The 13,331-nt window shown below is 35.3% G+C and overlaps 1 protein-coding gene across 1 annotated transcript in view; it reads right to left on the bottom strand.

The window, feature by feature from the left end:
* Positions 1–4,475: 4,475 nt before the first annotated feature.
* Positions 4,476–13,331, bottom strand: part of LOC114357272 (mitochondrial folate transporter/carrier) — a 33,255-nt gene continuing 24,399 nt past the window's right edge. Inside the window, exons 5-6 of the mRNA XM_028310802.1 lie at positions 11,363–11,508; positions 4,476–6,956 (exon numbers count right to left, since the gene is read on the bottom strand). Of these exons, the coding sequence (XP_028166603.1) occupies positions 6,812–6,956; positions 11,363–11,508 (291 nt within the window). The 3' untranslated portion in view covers positions 4,476–6,811. The remainder of the gene's footprint in view (positions 6,957–11,362; positions 11,509–13,331) is intronic.

The raw sequence follows: 13,331 nt of genomic DNA, 5'->3' as shown, positions 1-13,331 counted from the left end.
CGCATCTCCAAATCCAGTTTATGTTATACCTCGTTTATACCTCTAGTTACCTTCATTATGCTCGTTTAAAGTTTTCCGAGCCAACTATCAGCTGATAATCTGCTGCTCATCACATTCGAGTGCCAATCGATCATCGAATGACGTCGAACTTGAAAGCAATCGGAAAAATTGCAATCGATAAGAATAGAAAGCCGGAGGTGTGTCGAGCCAGAGATAAGGGAAATGGGTGCCAGAGTGGATTGGTTATCTAGTCACCAGTCACCACCCACGTTTGTAAACAACTTGCTGCTAATTTATTAATTACTGCTCAATGATTATTATGGTCTTTGTTACTGGGCTGTATTAATAATAAATCAGCGGACAATACTATCGGACTTGTGAAAAACTCGTGGGCAATTATCGTTCTTTGACTCAAGTTATCATGTCGTTTACTACGAACAATAAATAACAGTATGTACTGTCGCTTTTAAGACGATGTAGAAAAATAGTTACAGCTACTACGAATTTTACAAAACAGTAGATTTATTATTTATAAAATTTAAGCAAAAAGAAACAATAAGTAATCCCCGATCTTGGGAAATAATTAGTACTTAACACACTAACTAATCCTTTCCTTTAAAAAAAAACAAAATATTCATTTGAGATTTTTTAAGCATCTTCATGGATGGGTTCAATAAGTTTCTTAATTTTAATTATTGAGTTATGCAACATATTTAGAAATTAATTAAATGATAAATTAAAAGTAAAAGAAACTTTGGCACGCACCTTCGAAAGCCACCTTCCGTTTCTCGTCGTGGACATGTTGCCACTGTATTTAGATTTGCTTTTCACTTCAGCTAGTTTCTCCTGTTGCAACAACTCTTCCTGGACCGATTGCTTTGTAAGCTGCTTTATCATGTTACGATTTCAATTTTCAAACGAAAAATTCACATTTATAAAAAATAAAAATAAAATAGTAAAACGCAACTTTACAATGGACTGGCCGTTTGCAAAAAAACGAAACGTCACAAAAAAGCGCGCGAAAAACTTTGTTCGTATAAAATTGTATTTATTTTGTGATACACAACTTTACGTATCTATGCTACACGGAGAAGTAAACGTGTTTATACATCTTATTTGCCCTCTTGCCAAGATAATAGGGGCTAAGAATAAATTATATGCGTATACGACGTAAATTTCAGAATGTGATTCTAGGGGTCATTCACGTAACAGGCACGTTTAAAGTTACCGCCACGAGCAAGTAAAACCTACTCGATTAATAATGTACAGGATTTTTAAAAAATGATGCAATTCGAGCAGAACAAGTTAAGATGATTAATTAAGGTAACCTAATTATTATCAATTTTTTTTTTTGTAAACTTAAAACCAAATTAAAAACATAATAATGCTTAGGCCTACCTACTAAACTCGCTTGTTCCAGAAGTAGTAGAATACTGGTTCGTAATAAATATTCATGATTTTGTAAATAACATTAATCTAATCGTAGTTTTTGTTGCCATTGACAACTAACCAACTAGTAAAATCAGTAAGGTACTTTAAATTCTTTTTTTCTTATTTTTCTTAATAGTTTGCTACAAGCGAAAAAATTTTTCATTAATATTTAAAAATGCTACATTTTGAATACTTATGATATAGCCAGTAATAAGTATGTACTAAACCACTTGTTTATTTTGTCTGTTTTTTTTGGTGAATGAGACAGATAACGATTGGTTACGCAACGTTATTATTACCTACAGATATTTTACGTTGTTAAAAATCTAGAAATGTCCCAGATATGCATTTTTGTTATCGGTTATGAGACGGTGTATTTAATATAACGGAATACTAAAGTTACAAGTCAATTTGTATTGATTAGCAAGGCTGATCAGCCTCCCTAGAAAAACTAACATTTGGAACAATTTTTCAGTTCAAAATCGTTTCACATTTCATCTCATGCAAGGTAATTTTGTCTACGAAAGAAGGGAGAAGGGAATTACAATCCACGGAAGACCAGGGCCCCGATTACGCTAAAAATTTTCATCTTCAACGTGCCCGGACGTCGTCAGCTGTTTTGACAAATCCATACTTATCGCAGAATCGAAGAAACGCGTCTGTATTGGAGACGTTAAAAATTAGCATAATCAGGGCACAGTTTCGTAGCACCTACTGAGACGCTACGCACCTACTATTTTCAGTAACATTGTGTATTATGGATTATAATACATTTATTTAAAAACTTTTGTTTATTAAGTCCTAGGAACAACGAAAAGGGTCCTACTGGGAACTTAATCACTGATGATGACACTGAACAAAAATATTTTTTTTATTTCTATCCAGTAAGTATCACTTAGTTAGCTAAGTTTTTCACTTAGGTTGTTTTTGTTGATGAAATATCGTTGGTATTATTGGCACACTGTTGTACCAATTTGTATGTCTACTTAGGTAACCTGTTAATAACTGACAAAAGGCGGGAAGAATACCTATTAACAACCCTGACGACATTTGCACAACATAAAGGCTGCTAAATACAAATTGTTGCTATAAATTTTTCGATATTATCAATCGGCGATTTTTCAGAACGTGAAACGTACGTTCTGGAAAATCACCGATTGCTTTAACGAAATTTTAACAACCGTACAACCAAAGCTGGTAAAAATTAAACCCTAATAAGTAATACTTAAAAAGTTAAGTAAATTAAAGCATACTTAACTCACCCAAGTAACTCTCTTCATATCACTTGTAGAATAATGTAATCGGTTTTATAAATTAATTATGTTACTATTTAAAAATGTTTATGAAGTGACACTAGTCTTTATTGAACTACCCACCAAGGTAATTAATAACACAGATAATATAACACTAGTTTAATAAAATAATGTCTACCTTACCTTTAGGAAAAACATATTTAATCAATCGCTGTTTTTAAAAAAGGANATCGCTGTTTTTACCTATCCTTTTCACTAAAAATAATGTACCTGTAAATGCCCTCATCATGAGACGCTACTACAGATTTTTTTCAAGCCTTTCAATGCAAATAGGCTGACCCTTAATCAGGGCAGACGCAAACACGGCAAAACACTTGACACACTAGCACCATCTACACTTATACTTCAACACTAATTATCTCCACAATAACAAAGTAGCTCACGCACATTTTCCGAGTGGAAAACATTTGAAAATCAAAATAAAAACACTCACCATTTTAAAATGTCGATTTCTTTTACACACGCGTCGCTTCCTACAGCTCCTCGAATGTTTTTTTAGCGGCAAAACTGGAGCAGACGGCTCCTTGATACATCCCTCGGTCTCTCGCGAGTTTACTGCCGCGATGCGAACTATAGTGCACATACCTCGCGTGTAGGTAACTAAAAGATAACGTCGTGAATATATTTCTGATTATTATCGCGGTTTACCGACTGCTTAGCGATACATATAACAAAGTTAAATGACGCATAAAAACACTATTTACTGCTATTTTTAAGGAAAACTTCTTCATTTCTTTTAAGATAATCCGTAACGAAGACCACTTATAAGGTCGCGCAAATGAAATTGTACTAAACTGTCATATCACTAAAACGCATTTTGCTGCAGCAATAAATCAACGAGGACAACTAGATGATTACTAAAGATGATTAGTATAGTGTATTTATATGGAGTTATTGTTAACCACTTCAGCAAAGATTGTCTAGTTGCGTCCTAGCATTAGTTGATAAACTAGACCATATTACTGTTGCATAAGAGTGGTTATTGCCTGCATAGATAGGCACTGAAATGGCTTATTTTCTGTATAGATAACGTTGTAAGATTCCAGCCATTAACCACTGAGGTTTTACAAGATGAACACATCTGATTAGTAATCGGTAAACTGATAAGCTACCACATATTAATAATTAATTATTAATCAAAAGGTCAATTACATTTACCTACAGGCAGCAAAGTAAGTATCAACTCAAGTAAGTTATAACAACAACTGAAAAATGTCTTTTTTGCGCGAAGGCAATTAGTTTATATTGAATTTGTGGAATATACGATAGTAAAAAATAATTTTAAATTATTTTCGAAGAAATAAATACCTACTTCTTAAAAAATACAAGGAAATGTAAGAAAAAAGAAAAATTGCTTTGTACCTTTATTAACAACAAGGACCCGCAAGAATTACATAGCTACTAAATACATACAAGACTTTGGTTTTAGCACATCGTCACTTTAGTTTTAACAACTTGAAAAAATCGAAAAGCCTAGGCCTAAGGCGGGAATCGAAGCCACGACCTTTCGCTTGCCGGGCGACTGCTCTTCCAACTGAACTACTTAACAATCACCCGGCAAGCGAAAGGTCTTGGTTTCGATTCCCGCCTTAAAATTTAGTTTGAGAAGCGACTCTAATTGCTAAGAAATTTTAATAACCTTAAGTAAGAGTTAATAATTCACTGGACAATAAAGAAGATGTATTACTTTAATACTATACAAATAAACGCGCTGTTACTTCTTTTATGAGCTTGTGAATCGTCGAAATGACGCGTCTTTCGCTAATTACAAGAGAATAGTGTCAAAATTTTAACACATTATTACAGAAACATTCAATAGCATTAATAGCGACGATGGCCAATTAATTTAGATTTAATTAATACAAAACCAGCAACATTTTTCATGTCCTTGTGATGTTTTTTTTACCCTAAAATGCTGACATTTGAAGCAATATTGCTGAAAAAGTTGCTCGTCTACAATTTATTATTACATCAATACCAAAGTTAAGTAAAAACCAATTATACTAAGTCAAATTGTGATAAAACGTGCCTACAACTAAATGTTACCTTTTTTAACAATAAGGTATTTTTGTATGTCTACGACATTATCACCAGGTTATCACACAACACAGCCAATAACATCCTGACATTTAACAATCAAATTAAAATTAGCTTATTCTATAAGAAAACAACATGTAAATATTACCTTAATTAAAATTGCATAATACAATTTGTAATATATGTTAAAAGTTTTGGTACTTAACTATAAGTACGTAGGTATAGACTAATTTCTAATCTCTACATTGAAGGTTTGGGTAAATAACAGCAATAGACGTAGTCTTCAATACTCAATGGAGCAAAATATCACATACAACTCGTCATCAAAAGATTTAGTACGAAAATTACAACAGCGCCCTTGTGAACGTGTCGTAAAGTGAACTTAGTATAAGAAATGGTTGCACGAAAGTGAACTTAGTATGAGAAATGGTTTTAAGAATCAAAATTGTCACGTTATCGTTAAATTCGAAGGTTGAGTATCGAATTTTATCGAATACGCAAACGATTCGAAGACGAAAGTTGTTCATGCTAGAGGTAGAGCGTCGATGTGACGTCACGGCTGCCAGGAGCGCATTTAACTCGACCGGGTTGTAAAATGAAATCTCAATTCATGTAACACCGCAACGTATACCAGTTTCCCGCAAACGTAAAACTATAGTAATATTTAAAGGAACTAAAACACAGCCTGTCCAACTCTAAGTCACTGGGTGGGTAACATAACTGAGGTCTAGCATGAAAGGGCCCTCGCCCTCGGCGACTTTTACGAAACGCGCGACAGCATCGCTACTAACGCACGTTAATTGCATTTGCGACGCACTACAGTACGGCTAGCACGAAAAACTTTCGTTCGAATCGTTTGCGTATTCGAATCGTCATCAAAAGATTTAGTACGAAAACTACAACAGCGCCCTTGTGAACGTGTCGTAAACTTAGTATGAGAAATGGTTGCACGAAACTTATTTTGAGAACAAAAATGTCATGTTATCGTTTAATTCGAAGGTTGAGTATCGAATTTTGTCGAAAACGCAAACGATTCGAAGACGAAAGTTTTCATGCTAGAGGTACACTAACGCGCTACAGCAGCACGACTGCATCGGTGCAAAAAATCACCGTGGGCGAGGGTCTAAAGGTGTAGTGTTCGCCCACAAAAATACTGTTCTTGTTTGTTGTTGTATTATAGCCATATGACCTAAAGTAGGTACCTGTGATAATGAAGCGGGAAAAGTGACGTGTGACCCACATCTGAAATAAGCTGAAGCCTCGCTAAAATTTGATATGACATTAACACATCCACTACCACAGGAACCTACGCTCAGTTATGCACTATGCCTGTCTATTTGCGAATCTATGCTTCATAAGCATAAATCAGTGTGTATCAGTTTGACGATACTTGTCAACAATCCAGGTAGTCATCAGGAAAAGAGAACTCCTAAGGATATGATATGGTACTCAAGTACGAATCTCAGAATATGAGCCTGAATCTCAAAACTCGATTTAATCTCTGTCATAATATAAAATATTGGTCTAAATGCTTATTGAAATTCAACCATGTACCTATGCTTGAACTTGAATCGAGTTTTGATCGTTGTTCTGGAACGCACTTTCGAATTTTCGACATTCCTGTAGATTCATATTTGAGCGTCGTCTCAGAATACAGGATTAAGGCCTAACATTTTCACAAGGTCTAAAATTTTATTGTTTTAGAATCGCGCTGACGCACGCTGACCGTCAGCACTGACAGCCAGAATGTATGAAGCGTCGGCGCCAAGCGATCAGCATCACTCAGGAACGTTTTCTTATTACATACACATACATATTGATCTGTCAGCGCCGACGATCAGTGAGCGGTCAGCGTGGTTCTAAAACCCGCCTAAAAGTTCGACCAAACCAACGCGATCAGCCTGCGTGCGCGATAGCGATCAATGCGTTTAAGTCTGATCGCCATCGCCATTGCCATTGAGTGCACGCGTTGGTTTGGTCGCACCTTTAGCCATCTCGTTCCACGTCCGTGTCATCACTTCTTCCTCGTACTAGGAAGACAACGCGATGTTCCGATTCCGCTGCAGAAGGTAATGCGACACGTTCTCGTAAGTCAGGAACGTGATCATGGTAGCGGGGACCACTCGCACGAGACTCGGCTTGAGTCCCTTATAGAAGCCCCCGATACGCTCGTGTCTGGGAATACGAGGAAATAAGGATCAAAATTGTGTGAGTGCACTATACAGTTTACGGCTAGTTTGCTTCGAAATCTGAACTTAGCTGGCATAACAATGAGGGTCATATTGGAATATTCCCTTCCTTTTTAGTTTATTTTTGACTTCATCTCAAAAGTGCTAAAATGTTCATGAAATAAGCACGCGAAAAAAATACAAGCGAATGAACGGAACTAACTCTTAAATTGCGAGAACTATATTAAAGTATGAATGAGATTCACTCTGTATTTACTTACCATAACAATATTATGTTTAATCACAAAACTTTTCAAATTACAAAATATCATCTCTAAAATTTGTGATGTTCAATCCTACAGCATGATCTAATGCTAAGACCAATAGAATATTTTTAAAACTTATTCTGCATTGATTTACCTTGCTAATGAGCAATCGTTACGTATGCTTACTTCGTATTATTGGACGATCGCCAAATGAATACTCATTTACTACACGTGTGATTGCGTTTTTCTAATGAGTCATTATTTATAAGTATCCATAACCAATTATAAGTTTTAGCTTCTACTGCTTCGTCAACTGTTTTCATTTATTATTTAGAAGTAACCAATAACAGGGATGTAACATACAAAAATAAAGAGGATTAGTGTGGATATTTTGCATATTAAAATAAAATACAAAAATATATTTGGGAATAATATAAGTAATACAAAGTATCATGCTTTTATATTGGGAAAACATTCGGAGAAAACAGGTCAACTACTGGTTCCAGGAATCTATCAAAATTCATTATAATTCCGTTAAAAAAAACAACAGGCCGTTTATCAATTTGCTATCATTTATTGATTACACAAATTGAAAAAGTGAGTTGAAACAATGGAACTTTATCGATTAATATTATAAAAATATATACGTCCTACATTTCATATTGTGGCCAGCCACCAATAAGACAATGTTATAATACAATGATCACAGCGGAAAAACTTCGCTTAAAATTACATATTTTTGTATCCAATAACAATTAATTATTTTTATTGCAATGTTTTCTCATTATAAACACAACCTTATAATTAAAAAATCAAAGTCGACATTTGTGTCAATATTAGGAACATGTATTTTTCATTTTGGTAGTGATCATTAAATTAACTCTTATCTAATAAATTAATGAAAATGTTAACTATTTTAACTAAATTGTGATTACAATTAAAGTATTATGAAATAATAAATCTTAATACTTTCTAAAATATTACCGGTTTTAACTTTATTAACTAACCAGTAGCGAACTAAATTGTATGCTGTTAAGAGAAAACTAAATACTTTTATAAACATAAATACTGTAATAATTCTAATTAAACTCTAATTATGTTCTAAACGAAGCTATCCCGCTGTGACCTCCACGAAAATTAACATAATAAATTATAAAACAACTTGGACATCACTATGTTCATTGGTCGCGTTCACATACAAGCGGAGTTCGTTGCGGAGCTCAAAGCAGGACCCGAAACTTTCTCTCATTTTCTATTACGAGTATGTTCGAGTGCTATAATTTTCCATAACTCAGTACTTTGTCGTGGTGTCAATAACATTTATTTTAGGATAAGCAGTAGATTTTCACCACTGATAACTAAATATCGGCGCCTGACGTCAAAAAGTTGTTAATGGACGACCTATTACTGCCTTTGCACCACACTCGATCTTTTTCATCGTTTGACACCAAATTCAAAAGACAAATCAGATCAGTCAAAATATGACTTACTTTTGAGCTCCGCTTCCAACTCCGCATGATCATGAACGCGCACTAAGGCATTTTTAATTTTAGACTTTTACATCACATTTTGATTGGTGTGTTTGTTTATCGATTCACACATTGAACAGTGCAGTTATATCCAAATACATATTATTCATTTATTTTATTTTATTATACCTAACCTTCTTATTGTCAAATGTTACATGTCTCATGCTTGTTGTTTTGGGCCTGATCTTCATATATGTTATTTCGTAGACGACATTTTAGCTTCCTATAGAAAATTCCTATCATGGTATATTATTATGAACTATGTAGTCAAAGTAAAAGGGTATATTATAGTGTGAATCGATTCTAAATCCAACAAAAGCTATAGTGCGTCGACCTACTTAACAAATGATACAAGTGCATCTACCTTCAGAGATTGTACTAAAGCCCGGTCTGCGAGCACGTAGAATTTTGTCCAATGACCCCAAGCTACCCATCCTTATCGCTCGCGTAATTATATTGCTGTCGCGACTGTGTGACGCGCGCCCGCAGTGAGTGTGCAAGCGCGACGGCAACATAATTACGCGCGAGCGATAAGGATGGGTAGCTTGGGGTCATTGGACAAAATTCTACGTGCTCGCAGACCAGACTATAAATGATCTATTGAAGTCAAATTGAAAACACGATACTTTTTAGTTTTTTTTAATAACATGAAAGGGGTCTCTTCTACACAAAGGCGGGGATTACATCTAACATTAAAATTCTAGGACAGAAAAGCTTCAAACTTGCATAGTCAAAGTACCTTACATGAGAAAATATTAAGTAGGTACAGAAACCGTCAAGGCATCACACATCGAAAGGATTTTTTCGGCACTATAGTATAATGTTGTCTCTTTCCGTCATTTATAGTGACTTTAGAATGTAAGACAGAGACAACACGATACAAAACCGATCATCAAAGATCTTTCGGTGTGCAATTTCTTCACGGCTGCTGTATTATTGCATTTATATTGAAATATTGAAGCAAGTTGAAACGAATCTATCAATTAAAAGAACCTAGCGTCGTCTCACCACACATGTAACGTTATGTCAAACTACTGTTGTCTTTTGTGCAAGCTTGTAGACAAACAAACATAAGTACATAACTATTATCACAAAATTGTCAAATTAAATCTAAATTGTGCTACTCGCGACGCGCGATACTATGTCGCGATCTGATGGGAAACAGTACTACTATCATCAAAGAGATTACATTATATAATAAATAAACACAACATATGTCGTGAGACTTGATTTACAATACAAATAAAAGTGTTTCTTAACCTAAGATTATACACCAATAAAGTTTCAAAGAGTTAGCAAAATTGTTACACATTTTCTATGTCTATGCTAAATTAGTAGGTAAAATTTTAAATCTCCGATATGTATCTGACGGTGCCTGCTATTATGGTTAAGAAACACAGTGTTAAATAATAATTCCATACACAGTTTCTATTTTAGTCTTTTTCGGGAAACAATGTGACAAAAAACAAAAATGTACAAAGTAAACGGATTCGTATAACCACTTGAGCGGTTGCCAACTGCTCATCTTCTAAAGTCCACGCCAAATTCCTGTCACCATTCTTTATAAGTCACATTCTCGAATTCTCTAATAACACTATTTAAACAAAACGAATGAATATAACTATGTAATTCAAAATCGATCGGATACAATACGAAAATGCATTTGATTACATACGAATAGACATTTAAAATAAATTAAGTAACCCTGCTTACACACTAACGGTCAGTTGAGGGAAGTCTCCATAGCTTGAATGGCGTTTAACACCTAATACTTGGGAAATCTTTATTTGTCAAATAATATTCCCTACTGACATTGACATTTTTGTGTCATATTGTCCACCATATTTATAATAATATTCAATTTCTGCTATACAAAACCAGACATTTGTTTTATCTATGGATCACTAATACCAACTGTCCACCCATTATGGTTCATTAGATACATACTTATAATAGACAGGCAAGTTGCAAAGTCCTTTGCGACCCTTTAAAAACTAATAATCATAATAATTTTATTTCTCTCCATAATCCTAATAAATGTTGTGATGTATAACAGGTTAGTCGTGCTTTACAAAGCTATTAATAGATTATGGTAGGACGAATCCCTTGTCTCCCTTATTACTTTAGCAGCAGTGTTCCGCAAAGGGTGTACCGCGGCACACATTAGATGGTGTGCCTCGGAAAAATAAGATTATCTTATAAACTTATTTTTAGTAACTAAGAAAGGGTAAGATTAGTCTTTTATTAGTAAGGGTGGATTCGACCATTAACAAGAGTAAATATTAATCTCAGAATAAATCGTCAGTTTTGACATATTTCCCATACTGAAACTGTCAATGTGCCAGTTATAGCAGAAGTTATTCTCGGATAAAAGTTTGGTCGAATGATTTTTCATGTGTGAAAAAAAAATTGCGGAACACTAATGGACTCCCATTCCCTCAACCGACAGCAAGCCTCACCCCTAGGCGCTACACAAAAATAGTACATTTCCCATCAGATTGTTCATTCATTCGTTGTTTGTAAACTTCTCCCATATGAGCATAACTAGGCATATATTCGGCGTTACATGTAGGAGATACGGCGTGAGGCCCTTGTAGAAGCCGCGGACGCGTTCGTACCTCCAAGTCTCAGTGACGCAATGCCAGGCGCCGTTGTAGCTGCGGTGTTGGTCTTGGAGGCGCGCGCGCACCACTTGGTATGGATAGGTGGCGCCAGCGGCGATCAGTTTGGAAATCGCCGCGAAGGTTAGGTACTCCATTGATGTCTGGAAAATTGAGGTGAATAATTAATAATTAGTATTTGAAATGAATTTTTTTTATTCAGTTTAGACCAAAGATATTGTCAAAATAAATAGTAAATCCTTCTGGCGCAGTCGGGTAAAAAGGCAGCCCTTATAGGGTCTCTTTACATTGTCTCCGGCTGCCTAAGTAAACTCCGACACTACACTACTTAGACAAAGGCAAATATCCTTTGTCTGAGTAGTGTATTGTCGAAGTAGTCATGTCGATATTCAGTAGTGTCGGAGTAACGTAATGTCGAAGTAACGTTTGTCGGAGTAGCATTTTATAGCCATTGTCTCCTTATCTTTAGAATCCTATCAGCACCCATTTCCTCAATAGATGAGGTCCAGGAGCACAATCCTCGGTAATTATTACAGTCAAATGGAGGACTTGGACTATACTACCCACTTTAGCCAGATGGGTTCGAAATAAGGTTATTGTTTACAATACCTGGCACACAACAAACATTTGGGTGGATCTGACTCTCAGCAAGAAACAAATGTAACGTAAGTAATTGAATAAAAAGTACAGAAGAAGAAACCCATGTTTATATTCTAAATAATATTAATGCAAATGCAATGTTATTCAACCTTGGACTTCACGTTATCTCCCCAAATAAGAGCCTGATACCAGGCTACTACAAAAGGATTTGATCTCCAATACAAACAAGATTAAACGAGTATATTTTGATAACAGATGGCTATGTGATAACGCTATGGCCATTATTGGCTAGACTTTAATGGGGAAACATAATTTTAATTACAATTATTTTGAAATAATTGGATATTTCGTTGATTATGATTTAATCTCCATGCATGTTTTAACCTTTAATCAGGCAAATAAAACAAATTATTTCATTGTTTCTGGACCTCAATACCGGGTACTAAAATTCAAAACAATGCGGAAACTTATGCCCGTTTTCACCATCAATCCCTAATTTTTATGTGACCCCTATGTAAACAAAATTCATGTTATATGTTACCATAGGGGTTACTTAAAAATTAGGGATTGATGGTGAAAACGGGCATTAGTATATTATACACCATAAAGATTTAATTACCAATTTGATATCAATGGGCAGATTCCTGTACTGGTTGTAGCGATTCTTCATCTCCTCGTATGTCATGAACTGCAGAGCGCCGTGGGACACCCCGAACATGCCTGGCACGAAACCCTGGAAAGATACAATTTATTATTAATAAACATACAAGGCCTTTGTCCAGCAGTGGACGTCTTTCGGCTGAAACGCACGAAACATACAAAAGTTTTATAAAAGCAGACCGTAACATTCCTGATCGAGTTTTTAATTAGACTCAACGTTGTTTGATAGCAACAAATCTTCTACGATTAACTTAAGACTATACTTAAGACTCCCCAGACGACAGACTTTTAGTCTACCGATAGTTGAGCCCGATTCTAATTTGTATGAAGAATAGGCCGATACCAAATCGGTGTAATGTGCGCACTTCCATACATTTCCATACTGATTAACTGCCCGACCCAACTATCGGCCAACTAAAAGTCGGTGGTCTGCGCCTAGGCTTAAGCCGACCGACAGTTTGGCCGGCTTCGAATTTGTATGAGGAATCGGCTGATCCTAAATCAGTGTAATGTGCGCACTTTCATACTTGTTCATACTGATTTAACAGCTCTAGTAATCTAATAGCTAATAATAACACCTTTCATACATGTACAAAGGCCAATACAATAGCTACTTAATTAGACTAGCCTTGCAGACTAACTCCAGACTAACGCCAGATGTAGATATGGAAGTAATAGGTAAATGAAAATAACTAAATATGTGTGG

This window comes from Ostrinia furnacalis, unplaced genomic scaffold, assembly GCF_004193835.3.
Source record: "Ostrinia furnacalis isolate ACB-3 unplaced genomic scaffold, ASM419383v2 OfSCF3116, whole genome shotgun sequence".
Taxonomy (NCBI): domain Eukaryota; kingdom Metazoa; phylum Arthropoda; class Insecta; order Lepidoptera; family Crambidae; genus Ostrinia; species Ostrinia furnacalis.
Note: the sequence above shows the minus strand (reverse complement) of the source record. Positions and strands in the feature narration are given on the sequence as shown.